The following is an 18,667-nucleotide window of genomic DNA, read 5'->3' on the forward strand; positions in this document are numbered from 1 at the left end:
CTAATAAAAGTAGGGTCTAACCCAATTAGAAAGTAAGAAATACCACTTTAGGTTTTAGACTCTTAGAAGTTAGACCAGTCTATAAAGAAAATAAGAAAAAAAAAATCAAAAGACTTTTTGAAGTGTGACATTTTTTAATTTTTATGATATTGATGGAAGAGATTTAGTTTTAGAATTCAAAGTTTTGTGTAACATTTTACCTAAAGAAATAAAAAAACCTATCAAAATACTAACTAATTTGCAAACAATAGATGGTAATTTTTCAAATGCATGGATTGTATATAGAATATTATTAAACTTTTAAGAACTATATGATAATAACGGGAGTAAAAAATTAAGGGGCTCCTTTCTTAGAGTTTACCCAGGACCCCCATAAACTCAGGTACGTCACTGGATGCAAGTGCTAAAATGAAGGAAAATAGAGGGATTGAGGGAATGCAATCTATTTTCGCTGCAATATCTGAAATCTTTTTAATCCAAGACATTCATTTCATCAAACACATAAAAACCACACGATTAGATCTACACCACACTCTCTCTCCTTTATTTTGTCATTGTTTTCTCAACTCCTATTTTGCGATCGGTATCAACTGGGTCGGAATGGGGCGAGTTATGTGTTACGTGCACGTCCCACATCGCCCAGATGTGGGAGTGAAGTGCAGAATATAAGGGGGAGGTTGGGCCTCCCCTTGCAACCAAGGTTTTCACAAGGGATTGGGCAGCCCATGCGTGGGTAGGAACGGGCCCCTTGCCTGCGTGAAGGCCTTGGCTACAGCCGGCCCATTAGGTGGGTGTCGGTTGGGCTTTGGTTGTAAGGAGATCCTTATCATTTGGTATCGGAGCCACCCAGCTGGGCGGCTGTGGGATGTGTACGTGCTCCTCTGTCCCGGTATGGGCCGGGCGGGGCTGCGTTCGCGGAAGGGGCGACCTGTCTTAGGGACAGCGTGGGCCAACGTGGGCGTTGGCCTTGTAAGAGCGGGGGTATGTTACGTGCACGTCCCACATCGCCCAGATGTGGGAGTGAAGTGCAGAATATAAGGGGGAGGTTGGGCCTCCCCTTGCAACCAAGGTTTTCACAAGGGATTGGGCAGCCCATGCGTGGGTAGGAACGGGCCCCTTGCCTGCGTGAAGGCCTTGGCTACAGCCGGCCCATTAGGTGGGTGTCGGTTGGGCTTTGGTTGTAAGGAGATCCTTATCATTATGGTCGCCGACGAAGACGTGGAGGTTGACGTGGAGGTGGGTGCTCAATCATCATCGGAGTCGCTCCATTCATGATTTTGAATATTCCAGAGGCTTTTAGCTTTCTTGCTCCGAACTCTTGGAGAAAAGCTACCGCCATAGCTCCCCCATATCGGTATGGATCCTCAGATGAAGTTCTCATCCCAAATAAGGTTTTTTTCCAACAAGCTAGTAACTAAAGTGTTTGTAACAAAGAACCCGACGCTCTTACCCAGCACACTCTTATTGAAAATACACCAAATAAGCTTAGCATTTATCTCCGACTTTAAACCGAGAAATTTTTTTTATTTTTTAATATGATGTTGAGTTGGCATCTCTAAAACCATCAGATGAAATGGATGGTTTAGATTAAAAAGATTTCTTACATTGCGAAAATGGATTGCAGCCCCCTTTCATTTGGGAAATAAAAATGCATGTGGGACCCACGGACCCAAAAATTGATATGTTATTTAAGACGGGCACGGGATCCAAGAGGGATTGCTAGGCTACATATCTCAGAAGTCACCAGACGCCATCCATAAAAATTACACTTCTCTCTCCTCCCCCAATTCATTCATTCGTTCATTCATGCTCATGTCAACCCAAACAAAGTCCCGTTACCTCCGCTACGTGATTGCTTGCCAAAAACTTACACAACTATTAAATATCCCATCTTCATTGGATTCCATTATAAACATCTACGCAGACATATATATATCTATTGCAAGTGTACGTATGTGTTGATAAAGAGAGACCACATGCACGTCGTGATCATTCATGTCATTAAAATCAATTGATCATGTATGTAACATTCCATGTGGGTGGTTTTCAAGTGAAATTCCTAATTTCACAGTACCTTCCATGCATATTCTCAAATGCCGTTGTAATTGGTCTTTACGAGTCTGATTGACGGATGTGGCGATATACAATGCCAAAACCATCGTTTTTGTAATGATGCTATATAAATTTGTCCGTTAAACATCTTAAATTAGTCTAAACGCGGATTGTCATGTATGCATGCATAGAAATTTACCACATGAACATGGTATATTAGACCACTACCACCATGTTGGCGCATTTTGAATTTTTTTTATCCAATCTAGCTAGTAAGATTCTTTTGGGCATATATTATATGCTGCTAATTATCCTGCAGCAACTAATCATACAATATGTAAATTGTACTAGCGAGTAGCAACTCAAAATTTGATATTTTCATGAAAAAGGGAATCTAAAGATTTAGGTCGATCGACTCTAGTATTCAGTAGTATTCAGCGCTGCATGATATATGGGACGATTTTTTTTTTCTTTTTTGATAAGCAGTAGAAATTGATACATGAAGTAGTACTACATGCAATGTTAACATGCATGAAACATATGTGTGTGCGAGTGAAATAAATTCAAATACCAAAATCTATCATATGCTCTATTCATCAAATATAAATATACTTGAGAGATTTTTGAAATCCCATTTGGATGGGAGGACAAGAAGCAAGAATATTAGAGAACCACAAGTAGCTCAGATGATACTCATGTGTGTAGTATCTCATAGAGGTCTCGAGTTCGAGCCTCCTCCATCCTCTTCCCCCATATTCAAAAAATAAAAAAGCAAGAATACTAATGGGTAATTCCCAAGTCATCGAATCAATGTAGTTTTCACCAAATTTTCCATTTGTCCTTCTTGTTCAAGGATTTTGTGTCAATAGATCACAAATTGTGCGATTAATGAGCAAATAAGAAACATAGATTCTAATTCGTACTGAGAAGGATAGGGAGGAGAGGGAGAGAAAGAGAGATGTACAAAATAAAGAACTACAATTCAAAGTAATGGTACCTAAATTAACAGATAGTACCAGATAATGCAGCCATTTTTGTTGTTTTTATAGGCTTCATTCGTCTACTCTGACCCACTCGTAACGTCCTACCAAGGGCTCCCCCTTCTCAACATCGAAATTATACCTGCCATGGTTCACACAATTTAGTCACCGATCAGAACATCACAATTAGGAATTCGTATTCAATTTATGCTTACTTCTCGGTGAATTCTTGTTTCAATTTCTTCTCGGCTTCGGCAAAAAATTCTTCCAGCTCCAACTCCGGTGGCATCATCTTCTCCACCGATGATCTGGGGCGAGAATTCGCCTTGTACGGCTTAGCCGTTGAATCCAGGTCGCCTGATTCTTCAGGAAGCTCGCTCGTAGGCGTCGTCTCTCTGCGAAGATAGAGCGTTTGAAAGAAAGGATAACATCAGATATACGATATGTAGAGTGTATATATATATATATCAAAGAGAAAGAAGTGAGTGTGAATTTTAAAAATATAAATTGAACGGTTTCAGTCCTTTTGAATTTCAAACTCTCGGAGCGTGACCTAAAGCAATATTTACAATAATTTTGTATCTGAGAAGCAAACCTCTCTGCGCAACTGTTACTGGATGTTTCAACTTCTGCTCTTTCGTCCTGAAAGAAAAATTAAAATGGCAGAAACAAGTTCAAATTCAATGCCATTATAGCGCCACAAACTTGAAATTCAAGTGTTCATAATGATGAGCGGAATTAATACGAATTCAATTCGCATCAGAAACGAATTTCACCTCCGGATCCACGTCTTTAAATCTCTCGCTCGATCCGTTACTCGAACAACAAGAAATCGATGCATGATCAGAGCTAGGGCTCAAGCACCTAACATCTTCCACCGCTGGACGGCCAGAATTTTGCTCCGGCGCAGACGTGGCTGAATTCTCAGGTTTCACGACGAAGCCTCCGCTAGTAGTACTACTACTACCGAGCTGAAAATAGGAAGTTGTCGATATCTGAATTTCTCCATTGCTGACCTTCCTTCGTTTTCTCGATGCTGAGCTGGCATCCGCCATGTCTAGAGCTCGAGCTCGTGTTCTAACGCCGACCTGAGCTACCTCCATCACTGAAATCTCTGTAATTCCCCTACACTTCCTCACCATCTAGAATTTGTGTGCTCAGAGAGAGAGAGATCAGCCACTGACTGATTGTGATGATGACGATGAGTCGGTTAAAACCTTAACGGTGAGGATTGGTTTAGGCTTTTAAGGGGGCCATGGTCGCGTATTCTGGAATTCTAGTGGTGTGGTCCAGGACCCGTTAATAGTGACAGGGAATCTGCAACGCCAAATTTGACGGCGCCGTTAGGGAGATCGTGCCGTTGATTAATTTGCCGACTTTTAGGCCAATTAGTGAGCAACACGTGTAAACACTCACGTCGTTATAGATAACTGTATGTAATTGGTAAGCTTACCACCGTAGAGAGAGGACAAAATAGAGGAGGTAGTTTCTACAAACGGGAAAAACATCAGAGAACAGGAAAAAAGGGCGGAAAGGTACGTATGTTTTGGGTGGTTAGATGTCTGTTTGGTGGGGAATTGGTCATAAGCATGATTGTTGTGTCCATGAAATTACTTATCTACCCTTACAGAATACGCCATGTCATTCGCCTAGAATTAGGGATGGCAAAAAATCAATTCCGAGTCAGTTCTGGTAGGACAACATCACGTATTTACGAAATATATACATGTTCGGACCCTAATCCAGATTAGATTTGGATGTACTTAATTGATCAAACCCAGATTGATTTAAATCCAAACAATAATATGATTTGGCTTAGGGTCCGGACAAGTAACATGGACAACATTTATGCGTTTAGACTTGAACCCAGTTTTAAACCGGACAACGATTTAGTGTTTGGACCCATATTTTGGACATATAACTTTTATCCAAACTAGATTTAATCCGAATCAGACAAATTCGATCATCCGGACCTGGTAGAGTTCTGCCACTCCTACTCTAGAATGTGTAAATGGGTTCCTTCAAGTGTAATTAATCCCAAATCCTTCTAGTGTAATTAATCCCAAAAATAACATGAAAGTGTTGTAAGTTCATGTTATTATTTGAAGAAAGTAGAGAGAAGTAGAAGGAGTTGAGATATATAGAAGTTAAGCCCGAACTAGTTGAGGAACTATTCGTTTTGGGCCTAAGGCCCGTACGACTTTGTCATTGATCCTCAAATGTTTGAGACAGTGCATCATCTTATAAAACCTATCAAGATTTATGATCTCATATCACATAAGCATAATCCAATCGGCTAGCATATAAATAAAGTTCAAGCATCTCTCACAAAATCAATGCATTTTATTGACTTAAGTATTTCAAAGACGATCCAAAAAACAAATTCATATGAACTCGTGATCCAAAACGAACAATATTTGTTGATGTGTTTAGATTTCTAACGAAATTACATTACTCGATTTTTATCAAGCGATGCGAGACTTTTACTCTTTTAGTCTTAAAACAATTAAAATGGCGACATGAACATCTAAGTTAGGGCCATAACGGAATATATATTATTGGTGAGGTAAGTGTAGGAATTAATGAAGAAAATTGGGATATACTCCTATCTTACATCCCCAATGCGTTTGAGATCGATCGATCGATATGGTTGTCACAATCACGTACAACCACACGTGGGGCTTGATTTATTTGTTGGGCAGTCGAAATGGAGGGCAATATGGACCACCTCAATAAAAGCTTAATTAATATGAGTTGGGTTTTATCAAAAATGTTAGGGATCTCAGTAAAATGCATCACAGTTATTCTAGTGGTGGATTTTATCCCTTCCCTTGATTGATGCAAGTGTAGGGGCTCACAAAACCTTGTGATTAAACCAGAGAGTGACACATCCATTACTGAGATGGCTGAGATGTTTTTTTACTGGGATCCCTATCACTTCTGGAGTTTTATTAGGTTGCCACCACAAAATTTTTACGGTATGTGCAAGTGCAACCCTATATCAATATGACTTGATTAGGAAGGGCAGGTCCGTTAACTCTTCAATGAATTCTTTCTTGAGAACAAATTTGGCTCTCCAGCATTGATGGCAAGACGTATATATGTGTGCATATGGAGCTGGAGAGTTATATAATCAGTTGTGCAATAATGTAGTGGAAGAGCAATTTTGGGTTAGAAAAAGATATTCGTCCCATCAATTGAGATTCCAACGATCTCAGTTTCTGACGAAGTGTATGGACGACAATTAAATGATGTCCATACACCTCAGAAACTGGTATCATTGGAACATCTAACACTATTGGTTTGGGTTTGATTTTGAAGGAAATGACTAGACTCTGGTCATTTTTTCTCTCTTAGTTTCAGAACTAATGGATAGAGAAAGATTCTCATCTAAGGCTAGCTTTCACATTTTTGAGTATATATATATATATATATATGTACTCTCCAATTGTCTTGTTTTTTTTACGTGGTGGTAGAGGCCATGTCCTTGTGGTCGGTAAAAAAAAAAGGGTCTCAAAAGTACAATGACATGCAATAATACCTTCCATGTTCACAAATGCACACTTGCTTTATAGTCTGGTTGGTCTGGTTATCTACCAAGGACCTTGAGGTCCAGGGTTTTATTCTCACCAGGGGGTTTGGGGTTTGGGTAGTTTTCCATCCGTTGTGGTGGCCTTCATGCCTCTCAGGCATGGCTTAGCGTGTGTGGCCTGTGGGCCTTTAAAAAAAAAAAAAAACTATGACTAAAATGAAAGGAAATTTTTTTAACCAATAATGACATCATAAAAAATTTATCTGATGATAGAATAAATTGGGTCAAAACCCAACGCATAACTACAAGAGTATTTTTTTCATTGAAACTTAAAATTAAGGTCATTTGGCTCGAATTCGCACCCTAAATCAAGTGATAATTACTCTCTTCCTTCAATGAGAGGTTAAGGGTTCAAGTTACACCCTCTACTAGAATAGACTTTATGTTATATTTCTTTAGATCAGTTGCATACTTGTGTGTATATGTATATGTATATATATACTTGCAACAGAAGCGAATGTTTGATGTTTGGTTCAAATTGAAGTGTGGGAAAGCATTATGACTCTCATTATGACCCTTTAAATCAAAATTGAAAAATATAAAGTAAGATTCCTTTGGTTTCAAGTAAGATATATTAATTATATATATAGATAAAATCACATGAATCTTTTAGGCAAATGGTGGGCACAGAAAACGATAACAAATTTTGAACTCTATTCATATAATTCGTGGGGCAGTCACGTAAAGTGTCTCGCTATTATCTAGTATGCTTTTGGGGCTGTTGAGAATGCTTAAGCCAGCTTTTGCATATTACTTTATCTGATAATGTTACTTAGATGTGAATGATTAAGGACGACCTTACCCAAATATTCCCTACTAAGTAATAATCACTAGAGGTGAAAGAAGTCTCTCCGATTTGGAAAATCGAATTTGTCCGATTTGGAAAATCGAATTTGTCCGATCCGGAATAAACTAAGTTTGAACATAAGTTATATATAAATCCAAAATCTGAGTCCAAAAACAAAATTTTGTCTGGTTTAAAATCCGGTTTGGGTCCAAACACAACGGTTTACTTGTTCGGACCCTAATTCGAATTAGATTATTATCCGATTTACTTATCCGGATTTAAACCAATACGGATTTGGTCAATTAAGTACGTCCGAAATCCAATTCGAGTTATGATCCGAAAATGTAAATATTTCATAAACACATGATGTTGTCTGACCCGAAACCAAAATTTTGTCACCCCTAATAACCACTCTCCTCAATATTTGTCCATACTATTATTTTCTGTTTATTTCATTTATTAAGAACCTTTTTTTTTTACTTATTTTATTCATTCCAATTTTAATTGATTAATCTTCGCAACACTTTTATTAAACTGAGAAACCACCCATCTCAGCATGTCCTTCAGACAGTCGAGTGGGCATAAACTTTGAGCCACCAAAATAGTCCTCACCACACTGACGACAGATAAGACTGAAGTCCATGCGGGTGAAAATGAGGCTCCTAACCCCTATCTAGAAGTGAACCCTAAAGCCCACGTGACCAAAAAGTCACAGAGAAATACTCTTAACTGCTTCGAACTCTCAACCTTAACGATATCCCAAAGCAACCATTTGCCCTAAATGTAGAGGTATAACCAAGTGAGCTATTGCTCCGTGTTTTAATCTTCACAAAGACTTATTCTATTTGACTGCTTCTGTTATATATATTGATTTTCTTAGATATTTGATTCACACTTACTTGGAATGCAACATTCACGGTATACCTAATTAAGGAGATATATGTATATATATATATACAGTTCTGTATTTTCTGCTGCTGCACCAAAGGTACGTAACAACAATCATATGCATGATTGATAAAAACTCCCAAATTGGATGACAATATAATGATCGATGATTCATTTCCCGAGAGCACAAGATAATGAAGTCAAACATATTATAAGGTAATGGTGGATCCAAGAGGCCATAATTGCCATACTTTACATTACCATGTTTACAACTTACAACCCAAAAGGACTTGAACAACTTTAGGGTTTGCCATCTCTTTATGGCACTAAAACAGTAAAAAGACTTGATCACAATATTTCACAAAAGAAACGGAAAAGAAAGTGAATAGTTTTAGCGAATGGTGTGAAGGAGAGAAAATAAAAGAGAAGGTGATGAATGTGTAAAGATAAAGTGATTGCTTTCATTTCATGTCTAAAGCATGTTTTTCTTCCTTTGACAGTGTAAATTGGTCCCCGATCTCTCAATTGCCCCAAAAAAAAAAGCATTCCTTTTTCTTTCCAATGTCAGGCCTTTCATTTCACATTTTTATGACCCCCAGCTCTAGCCATACTTACAAAGTGAAACTTTTGTGGCTTTTTTTTTTGGGGTATTTTCAAAGTCAATAGTACACCATATTGCTTCAGACATGTGTTTTTTTTAATAATTAATTTTTAGTCTTACAACTTGATTAAGCTTCCGTTTCTATCAAGACTGTAATCCCATGTCGGTTTAGCATAACTCTGTCGAGTGACTTATAAGCAAAGCTCATATCTTCTTACATTAATAGTGCGTTTTCTAGGCCCAAGTACTAATGACGACGGCCCATGAAGAACAAAACATTGAGTGTGAACCTATATATCCACAGTGATCCATCTATAACCCAAAGAAACCAATATTATTGATGTATTTGGAGTGAAAATTTCAACAGTTTCAGCTATCCCGCCCAAGATCTTAGGTCTTGGGGTTCAAAGTTCAAACTCCATGTGGGTGGGGATAGGAGTATTTCTCAAAGGTCGGGGTTTGGCATTTGCCCCATGGGATTGGGACCTGATGTAAACAAAAAAAAAAAAAAAGAAAGCTTCATGAAGTGGCTGTCTGGTTGTTGCCTGTTGGTAGGAACATATTGGGTAGTTTGGGCTATGGGTAACTTTGTAATTTTTTTATTTTTTTTTGTGTGTTTGAGTTCTGAGATATTTCAGTATCAATTGGAATAAGCAGGGTAGGGTACGGATGTTGAAGATTTGTGCAATAAAATGAACACTTTATAATCTAAAATTCAAAGCTTTTATCCACTCTTTTGTACCAAATTTGATTGACCCTTCACCATCCTCTGCTTGGGAACTCTAGAGCTCCTGTTTAAAGCAAATGCCATGCAGACTATAGTAGATTTTCATAATCCTGGTTGTCCAAAGATTGAAATGTGTACCAAATTACATGATATAAACGCAAAAAACCAGGACTTTGATTGAAGGCCCGCAATATGCGTAGAGCCATGTGAGATCTCAAGTACGGTTCATGGTAGAGTAGTGTGGTGGGGGGATATGCTTTTGTTTGTCGTTAACTTATTACTGAATTGATTTACCATAACCCACCGTTTAATGCATCGTTTTCTCCAATAACAACCACTTTAATGTCAATCAATACTTGCCTGAACATTGTAGCCACTTAGGTTAGGTTAGGTATATAGTGACGGTCTGACGGGCGGACTCAACCTCCCGAGCATATGGGGTCGGGTTTTTTGAGGTTATTTATTAATTTTGTCTTTAAAAGTATGGAAAATAACACTAAAAATCAAAATATTATAGGACAAAGGTAAGTAGTAATTGAAATTGATCTACAAATATTTTCGACAATTTTTTATATTTTGACAGTGAATTATCGGACTTTTTTTAAAGGCTCTATTATGAAATAGGCACTATGTTTCTATCAAAGAATAAGTTATTGGTCTTTAAAATACAATACTAGGAATGTATCAAAGAATAAGTTATGAGCTTTTAAAATAATACTAATAATTTACAAGACTATACTAAATATTAGTAGGGTCAAAATAAAATTTGTTATATATATATATATATATGAAAAAACAATTCAGTGGGGTCAATTGACCCCACATTCCAACGCATGGGTCCGCCCCTGTAAATAGTGTGTTCCTTATTACATTCTTCGGGGAACTTTATTGGCTTGTTATTATATCATTTTGCAGAATTTGGTCACTACATCAACGCGTTTAAGAGTGTGTTTGGATTGAGGGATTTGGGGGGAAGGGAAGAGAAGGGAGGGGAGGGGGAGAGAAGGGAAGGGAGGGGAAGGGGGATTATTTTTCCCTCTCCCATGTTTGGATAGATAAAAAAAAAAAGGAAGGAAAATTTGTTTAATTTACTAATTTATCCTTATTTTTATGTTAAAATATTATGTACAAGGGTAAAATATATATTTAACTTACAAATGACTTAATTAGTAATCCCTTCCCTCCAAATGACTCTATTTTGGAGAGAAAGAATTTTAACAAAAATTTAATGAAATCTTCCTTCCAAATCCCCTCAAATCCCTCCCCTTAATTTTTAATAAACTATCCAAACAAGGGAATTGGAAGGAAACTCTATTTCCCTTCCTTTCCCTTCCCTCTAAATCCCTCAATCCAAACACACGCTAAGTAAAAATTTTTCAGTGTTTTTCTCTAACTATGCACTTTGTTGGAACTGTGACTCGCCTCGAAATATGTTCTTTCAAGCGCAAGAGGTGTCGTCAAGTAACATCGATAAAACCGGGTCAATTTTTCCACAAAGAATTAGACTTGGTGCAATTTTTGTGTGGAATGAATGTCAATGTCGTACACATTACTCTACTATGCTTCACTAAATTAACGGATAAGATGCAAAGAAAGTAAAAGACTATTATGTTTTTGATTTGGAAAGGATTTTGACCAAATTAACAATTTATAAAAATATTTGGACTCTAATCCTAAAACATAAATCTACCCTATTTCTCAATAAAATAGATGTATCCATAAATACGAACATAATATTTTAATACCCACAAGTAGTGTGGTTTACAACTGGTGTTTAGCTTTCCTGGTGCCTCAATTTCATACAATTGTGATAGAAGCATAACATATACAACCAATTTCAGGGAATCACGAGTAGTTCAGATGGAACTCATGTGTGTGGTATCTCATAGAGGTCTCGAGTTCGAGCCTCCCCCATCCCCTTCCTCTATATTAAAAAAAAAATATAACCAATTTCAATCATGCTATAGTAAGACACAAATTTGTAAGACATTGAACATTAACATACTTGACAGTTGGCAAAGTCTAAGAGGAAGGACGGGAATAAACCGATTTGAAAGCCCAGCCCAAACTTGGCCTGGCCCGATATTTGATCAGCTCGCTACAATTAAAATTTTACAATTCGAAAGCCCAGCCCAAGCTTGGCCTGGCCCGATGTTTGATCTGTTTTCATTTGTACGTATACATAGACCGGGCCCAACTTTTGCCGACGAGGACTTCCGAATGATATGAGAGCTTATGCGTTCGCAAAGAGCAATCTCTTCCTTATGCAGACACAGTCCCGAACGCTTCTCTCCTTCCCAATTCAACTCTCTCCTTCAACTATGCAGCAATTCAAAAGCAGCGGCGCAAGTCAAACAAGTTCACCAACAAATGATACTACACGGGGCAGCCGAGAATCCCTTCATGGTCACCAAACTAGTCCAGTTGTACGCGGACAGCGACGATTTGGTAATGGTAGACAAACTGTTCGACAGATTGCCTGACCCAAATGTGTATGCATGGACTGCCATTCTAGCATTTTATTCGAGGCATGGAATGTACAAAGATTGTGCAAAAGCGTACGGGCAGATGAAATCTAATGCTGTTCTACCTGACAGTTATGTGTTTCCAAAGATTTTAAGGGCGTGCGGGCAAGTAGTTTGTTTGGAAGTGGGTGTTCAGGTTCATAAAGATGTGATTGTATGTGGGTCTGAATTGAATTTAGAGGTCTCTAATTCTTTGATTGATATGTACATGAAATGTAAGGATGTGAGGGGTGCTAGACAGATTTTTTATGAGATGGTGGAGAGGGACTTGTTGTCTTGGAATTCAATGATTTCAGGGCTTGTTTACAATGGGTTGCTTGAAGAAGCTGTGCAGTACTTTTTTCATATGAGATTAGATGGGTTTGAGCCTGATATTGTTACTCTCAATATGACAATGGATGCTTACTGCAGACTGGGGCTCTGTGAAGAGGCATGGAAGACATTTGAACAGATTAAGGAGCCTAATATCATCTCATGGACTACTTTGATCTCAGGATATTCAAGGGTTGGAAAACATAAATTATCATTGGAAATCTTTAGGGATATGATGTATAAGGGAATGGTCATCCCTGATGTAGATTCTCTTTCTAGTATTATTGTTTCCTGCCGTCATTTGAATTTTCCTTTAAATGGAAGAGAAATTCATGGTTATGGGATTAAGACGAACATAGGGATTGTATTTTACAAATCAGCAGGTCCTGCCTTGTTACCAATGTATGCCAAGTGTGGTAGATTTCTGGATGCAGTTAATACTTTTGAATCAATGGACCAATCTGATGTTGTTGCTTGGAATGCAATGATTCTTGGTTTTGTTGATTTGGGGTGCACAAATATGGCACTTGAATACTTTAGCAAATTGCAGAGAATGGGTCTCAAGAATGATCAGACAACAATATCTACTGTTTTGCCTGCGTGTGATCTGAAATCTGGTAAGCAAATTCATGCCTACATCAGGAAATTTTTGTTTGATTCAGTTGTGGTTTGGAATGCTCTGATTAACTTATACTGCAAATGTGGACATATTGGATATGCATACTGCGTATTTTCGAACATGGTCACCAGGGATTTAGTATCATGGAACACAATGATTGGAGGGTTTGGAATGCATGGGCTTGGCCAGGATGCCCTTCAGCTTCTATATGAGATGATTCATTCAGGGCTTTCTCCTGATTCTGTGACTATTACTTCCGTTCTGTCAGCCTGTAGTCACTCAGGTCTTGCGGATGAGGGGCTCAAAATTTTTCACAGCATAATGAAGGATCATGGTATCACCCCCAGAATAGAACATTTCACTTGTATTGTCGATATGCTGGCACGCGCTGGCCGGCTCGAAGATGCTGTCAATTTTATCACCAGAATGCCTTCAGAGCCTAATAAGCATATATGGGGGGCTTTATTAGCTGCCTCCCGTGCCCACCAAAATGTTAACGTTGGAATACTTGCTGCTGAACAACTAATCCATTTGGAACCTGAAAATGCTGGACACTATATCACACTGTCAAACATATATGCAAGAGCTGGAAGATGGGATGATGCTGTAAGGATGAGAAAGAAAATGCAGGACAAGGGACTGGTGAAGCCATCAGGACAAAGTTGGATTGAAGGTGGAAACTGATTCAACAAGAGTAAAATAGACTACATCAAGTAATGTTATTGAGCTTTCTTCATCTCCGCTGTACTCTCCTTCTTCTTCTTCTTCACTATCGTCGTCTTCTTTATCATTCGAGATTAATTATTCTTCAGATTTGAGTCCGGCGACATTGAAGCGACCGTGGATCTCCGATGGGCCCACGACCCCCGTACCAAGGCAGAAAAAAAAAACGGAGACATCATTAATTAAAAGTTAAAACTACAATTAATACAAAGCATCGTCATCAAACGGAAGTCAAAGTATATAGCCATGTGTTTTGTTCCATCAATGACTGCCTCTCCGTGACCCAGTCTTTGTATTTGCTTGTGACTTCACTCTTCAGAGCTGGAGAAACTTTACTCTCTTCCTATTACGGCATCTCTGCGTCTACGTACGAGACCCACCACAAAAACACCCAAAAAAAAAAAAACAGATAATACCGACATGACACAACGACGATTTACCCTAGAAGAAATTAATTCGGTTTTCATTAATTGATTCGAGTTTTATAGTGAAACCGACTAGGAGGAGCGTTCTGTTGGTCTAAACTCCCATTGTTTTTCACGAGGCTGTTTGACAAAAATAGCTCTAGACTCACGCAGTTCATCCTTGGCTGCTTCTCTTATCTATCTTTCTACTGCCTTAGTTTTTGACGAAAGAGTGTTCGTGGCTGAGGATACGAGGTTGGGATGAACAGTACTGTTTGAGCTCTATATGACTCCTACTTTCGGGTTATTCTTAGTTTCTGCAACATCAATGGCTGAATTTTTCTATGACCTCATCAAGGTACCTTTTTTTTTTCCGAGTTCCATTCTTCGATATGTGGGTTTTGATTCAAATAATGGATTTTAGTTTTTTTCATGGTTTGTTCTGAGATTCTTTTAAACAAATTTCAAATTTTAAGTTTTTAGTTTATGGGTTACGACAAAGTTGAGCTGCGCTTGAGAGGACAATGCCTTTGTTTGGTTTGTTTTCCGTGGTGACGGAGAAGCTGTTTATCAGTTGTTCTTACAGTTCTGTTTCAGATTTGTGAGTGCGAGAGAGAGAGGTGTTCCGATCTGGGTATAGTGCTTATGAGAAATCAATTCTTTGATTGGGGCTTTGTGGGTTTATTTTGTGTTTATGTTATTGAACCCAATACTGCATCTGCATTATCCTGAATTCGGCAAGATTTTGTTTTGTTTTGCTTTTATTTATTATTATTATTATTTTTCTGAGGGATTTTGGCACAGCAGCATATTATGTGTACAAGACTAAGTTTTGCATGGTTCATGTGAATATGGAACTACGAGTTTGTTGCCTAATCAGTTTTTCCTTCCTTTTGATTCCTTCAATGACCTCATGTTTATCTTGCTTATGTGACAGGATACTCTTATTGTAAAGCCTTGTAAGAAATCGCCCATCTTGTTAATGATGATAGTTTTGTTGCTTGCAATGCTATGTGGGGTGTTGATAAGCTCAATTTGTTTAAAGCAGATAAACACTAACACCAACGTTAAATTACAAGATATCCAAGTAATTGATAAGCCTCCTCATGGTATCAACCCTGAGCAATTGGGTATTCCTCGGGTGCATTACCCAGAACCACAAACTTTTAGCAGGTGAATTGGGGATTTTCTGTATTTTGCTTGAATCTGAGTTTATTGAGATTGGTCAATTGAGTTTTTACTTTCGTGCTGGTTGTGTTTCAGGGACGAATGTGTGCACAATCCTGTACGATTCTTTGCTATCTTGTCGATGCAGAGGTCAGGGAGTGGATGGTTTGAGACATTGTTAAATAGTCACACTAATGTAAGCTCAAATGGGGAGATATTCTCTAAATTGGAGAGAAGGCAAAATGCATCTGCAATTGTAGATACTCTAGATCAAGTCTACAATTTGGACTGGTTGAGTAGCGCTTCCAAGAATCAGTGTTCTGCTGCAGTTGGCTTGAAGTGGATGCTTAATCAGGTATATATTTTATCTGAATCTGGGCTATTAAAAGCATTTGTTCATTGAGACTTCTCTGCTAATTGCTTGTTTCTAATTATTCTGAAAAAAGCTACTAATTATTCTAGACATTGATTCCATAAGTTTGGGGTCCGCTACATGAGTTAGAATTCAAGTCACTTTTTCATTTATCAAAGTTTCCCATCCCTTGGCTTGGGACTTTCTGGGATAAAATAAGGCCCTGGATGCAGGCAAAGTTGTCACTTGTCAGCAAATTTTAAAATATTAAATGTGGAAATTGTTCTAAGATTGGAGCATAACTGTGCTATATTGTTGTGCAATATTTACATAGGGGAGATTGCTAATGAAATCAGGAGTATGTAAAGCTCAGTGTTGTTTCCTAAAGCATATGAAATAGAGAGCCTGGCCTCGTACCTGAGAAAAGTGAAGCAGTTGTGGACCTGTGGTGCAACCATAAAGTGGCGGCAGTACCTTATGTAATATGGAAAAAATGAATGCCACACACTCTTCGTGTAGAAATATACAATAGACCACATGCTTGTGCAATTTGAAGTTTTTGATAACAGAATTTTGTGAAAAGATACTGGCATAGTACTGTTATCTTATATAGCTCAACCATGTAGTCTCTTTCGAGGAACAACGCTGCGGAATTCATGTTATATTTGTGGTCACTGCAGGGAGTGATGGCTCACCATGAAGCAGTAAGTGAATACTTCAGTAGAAGGGGTGTTTCTGTAATATTCTTATTTCGAAGAAATCTGCTGTGTCGAATGGTTTCAGTTATTGCAAATTCCCATGATCGATATGCTAAACTATTGAACGGAACTCACAAGTCTCATGTGCATTCACCAGAAGAGGTCATTTCTTCTCTCTGTTTCCCACTCTCTCTACTCCCTCACCCTCACTCTCACTCGATCTTGAACTCGTAGCTGGTGATGTTTTGTAGGCTGATATACTTTCAACATACAAACCTTCGATCAATTCCACATCATTGATAGATGATCTGAAGCAAGTCGAGTTTACAACTGCCAAGGCTTTAGAGTACTTCAATAGCACTAGGCACATTGTTCTGTACTACGAGGATCTCATCAAGAACCGCACGGTAAGGATATATGTGTTTTATGAAACTATTTGAAAGCCTAATTGATAAGCTACTAATTAGAACTTAGAAGCACTTAGGCTATTGTACTTGGGCTATTGTGTTTCTTTACAGAAGTAATGAAGTCTCGTCCACTGCCATATATCTGAAACTTCTGAAGTTATCAAATTCCATTAATGGTTTCTCATCTTGAAGTACTTTATTTCCAGTGAAAAAGAACTGTTTTGGTATTTTACTCAAAATTTGGAACCTCGCTAATGTAAACCTGTTCAACAATTGTGCTTTTTGTGATGATTATTGTCTCTGCTCACTTGTTGCAGATATTGAAGGATGTTCAAAAATTTCTGAGACTCCCAGTAATGGAGTTAACAAGCCGTCAGGTCAAAATACACAAAGGTCCCCTCTCGATGCACATTAAGAACTGGGACGATGTGAGCAAGACTCTCAACGGAACGATATACGAGAGGTTCCTCCATACCGACTATCGGTAACTCATGGAATGCTGCGTATACCAACTTCAACTAATCTTTTTATCACAGAGCTGACAGGATACGAGCCTTCTGGTTTTGGATGCTATGTGGGTTTCATGCCAGGCACGTATCTTTGGGTTTTACTCAATTTCCTGTTGAGTAATTGTATCCTTGCTCTAAATTCTAATCTTATAGATCATATATAGACCACATATATATGTCAGCTAATCCACTTTCCTGGTGAAGGAAAACAATTTTTCAAGTATATAAAGTGGTTTCATGTTTGAATTCTTGCCTGTGCCATTGATGTTTATACAATCCAATGAGCATGGAGTCAACATATCATCTCACGTCAGCCATGGAAATATTCAGAGTGAGCAGAGACCCTCATCCTCTTCAGGTGAACCCAAACGTTTTAGTTGAAGGCCCATTTACCCATAAGTTGGTTTGGCCCAATTTATACATGGGCTTTGTTTTACTGGTCCAGTATGCAGAAATAGTGGGCCATTTTTATCATTGGGAGACAGGGCACCATAAATAAATATAATTATGATAATCGAAAATTATAGATGGAAATGCAAACATATCAAGAAGCTGGAATAGCTCAGTTGGTTAAGAAGCTGGAATAGCTCAGTTGGTTAGAGCGTGTGGCTGTTAACCACAAGGTCGGAGGTTCAAGCCCTCCTTCTAGCGCAATCAATAAATTTTTTCATAATTTTAACTTTTTCTTTGTTTTTTTTTTTCACATGTATTTGGCTAAATTTATAATTTTTTTTTTTACTTTTGCAAGGATTATATTGTAATCAATTAAACCCATTAATTTGGTAACACAAACTCATAATTTTAACTTATTTAATTTGACTTTTTTCTAGAAGTGAGCTCATGTTCAGTATTCAATTACAAAAAACAACATACATACTCATTTATATATAATCAATTTTTCCAAGGAGTTAGGTTGGCCTCTACGGGCGTGGGAGGGTTAACATTAAAAACTGTTAAGAATCAAAACACTAAACAAAAACATAATGGGATTCAGCACTGCCAGGGGTTCAGTTTGGTTAGAAAAAGCTGACCAACTTGTCTGGCTTAAACTACATGCTATTAGTTAAAGTAGAGACTAGTGAGAGATGCTACAAAAGATTCAAAGCATGTTATGTGAATGATGGGAACGTTATTACAAAAATAATTAATTATATATCATACGACAGCTCATGCAATTACCAATTAATGACTTCCATTTTTACGCATGATAATGTATACTGCCAACAATTAGGGCATCATTCTTCTTTAGCTGATAGAAAGAGACGGGTATAGTTTGTTGTTTGTGTTTTATCAGAATTCTTTCTTTATAACGTTGGTCTTTAAT

At 38.0% G+C, this 18,667-nt stretch overlaps 2 protein-coding genes and 1 non-coding gene across 7 annotated transcripts; 2 read left to right on the forward strand and 1 right to left on the reverse strand.

Annotated features, from left to right (window-relative positions):
* Positions 1-2,851: 2,851 nt before the first annotated feature.
* On the reverse strand, positions 2,852-4,295 carry LOC120001536 (cyclin-dependent kinase inhibitor 1-like). The gene is made up of 4 exons (XM_038849921.1): positions 3,809-4,295; positions 3,628-3,674; positions 3,248-3,427; positions 2,852-3,174 (listed from the first exon to the last, which is right to left on the reverse strand). Exons 1-4 carry the CDS (start codon positions 4,172-4,174, stop codon positions 3,105-3,107), a joined length of 663 nt encoding a protein of 220 aa, XP_038705849.1. The 5' UTR covers positions 4,175-4,295; the 3' UTR covers positions 2,852-3,104.
* A 7,552-nt stretch (positions 4,296-11,847) lies between these two features.
* On the forward strand, positions 11,848-17,591 carry LOC119995025 (nodulation protein H-like). 5 transcript variants are annotated; one of them, XM_038841530.1, is made up of 6 exons: positions 13,764-14,568; positions 15,148-15,383; positions 15,474-15,732; positions 16,410-16,589; positions 16,679-16,834; positions 17,152-17,591. In XM_038841530.1, the coding sequence occupies exons 1-6, from the start codon at positions 14,497-14,499 to the stop codon at positions 17,320-17,322; spliced, it is 1,074 nt and encodes a 357-aa protein (XP_038697458.1). In that variant the 5' UTR covers positions 13,764-14,496; the 3' UTR covers positions 17,323-17,591. The 5 variants fall into 5 exon arrangements, 2 of the variants coding, with proteins under 2 accessions (XP_038697458.1, XP_038697537.1); XM_038841609.1 differs by having other exon boundaries at positions 15,259-15,383; XR_005467604.1 differs by lacking the exons at positions 16,410-16,589; positions 16,679-16,834; positions 17,152-17,591 and having other exon boundaries at positions 11,848-14,568; positions 15,148-15,169; positions 15,259-15,383; positions 15,474-15,484.
* A 329-nt stretch (positions 17,592-17,920) lies between these two features.
* On the forward strand, positions 17,921-17,994 carry TRNAN-GUU. The gene has a single exon. It is a non-coding gene; the product is annotated as a tRNA-Asn (tRNA).
* The last annotated feature ends 673 nt before the right edge of the window (positions 17,995-18,667 follow it).

This window comes from Tripterygium wilfordii, chromosome 1, assembly GCF_013401445.1.
Source record: "Tripterygium wilfordii isolate XIE 37 chromosome 1, ASM1340144v1, whole genome shotgun sequence".
Lineage (NCBI taxonomy): Eukaryota > Viridiplantae > Streptophyta > Magnoliopsida > Celastrales > Celastraceae > Tripterygium > Tripterygium wilfordii.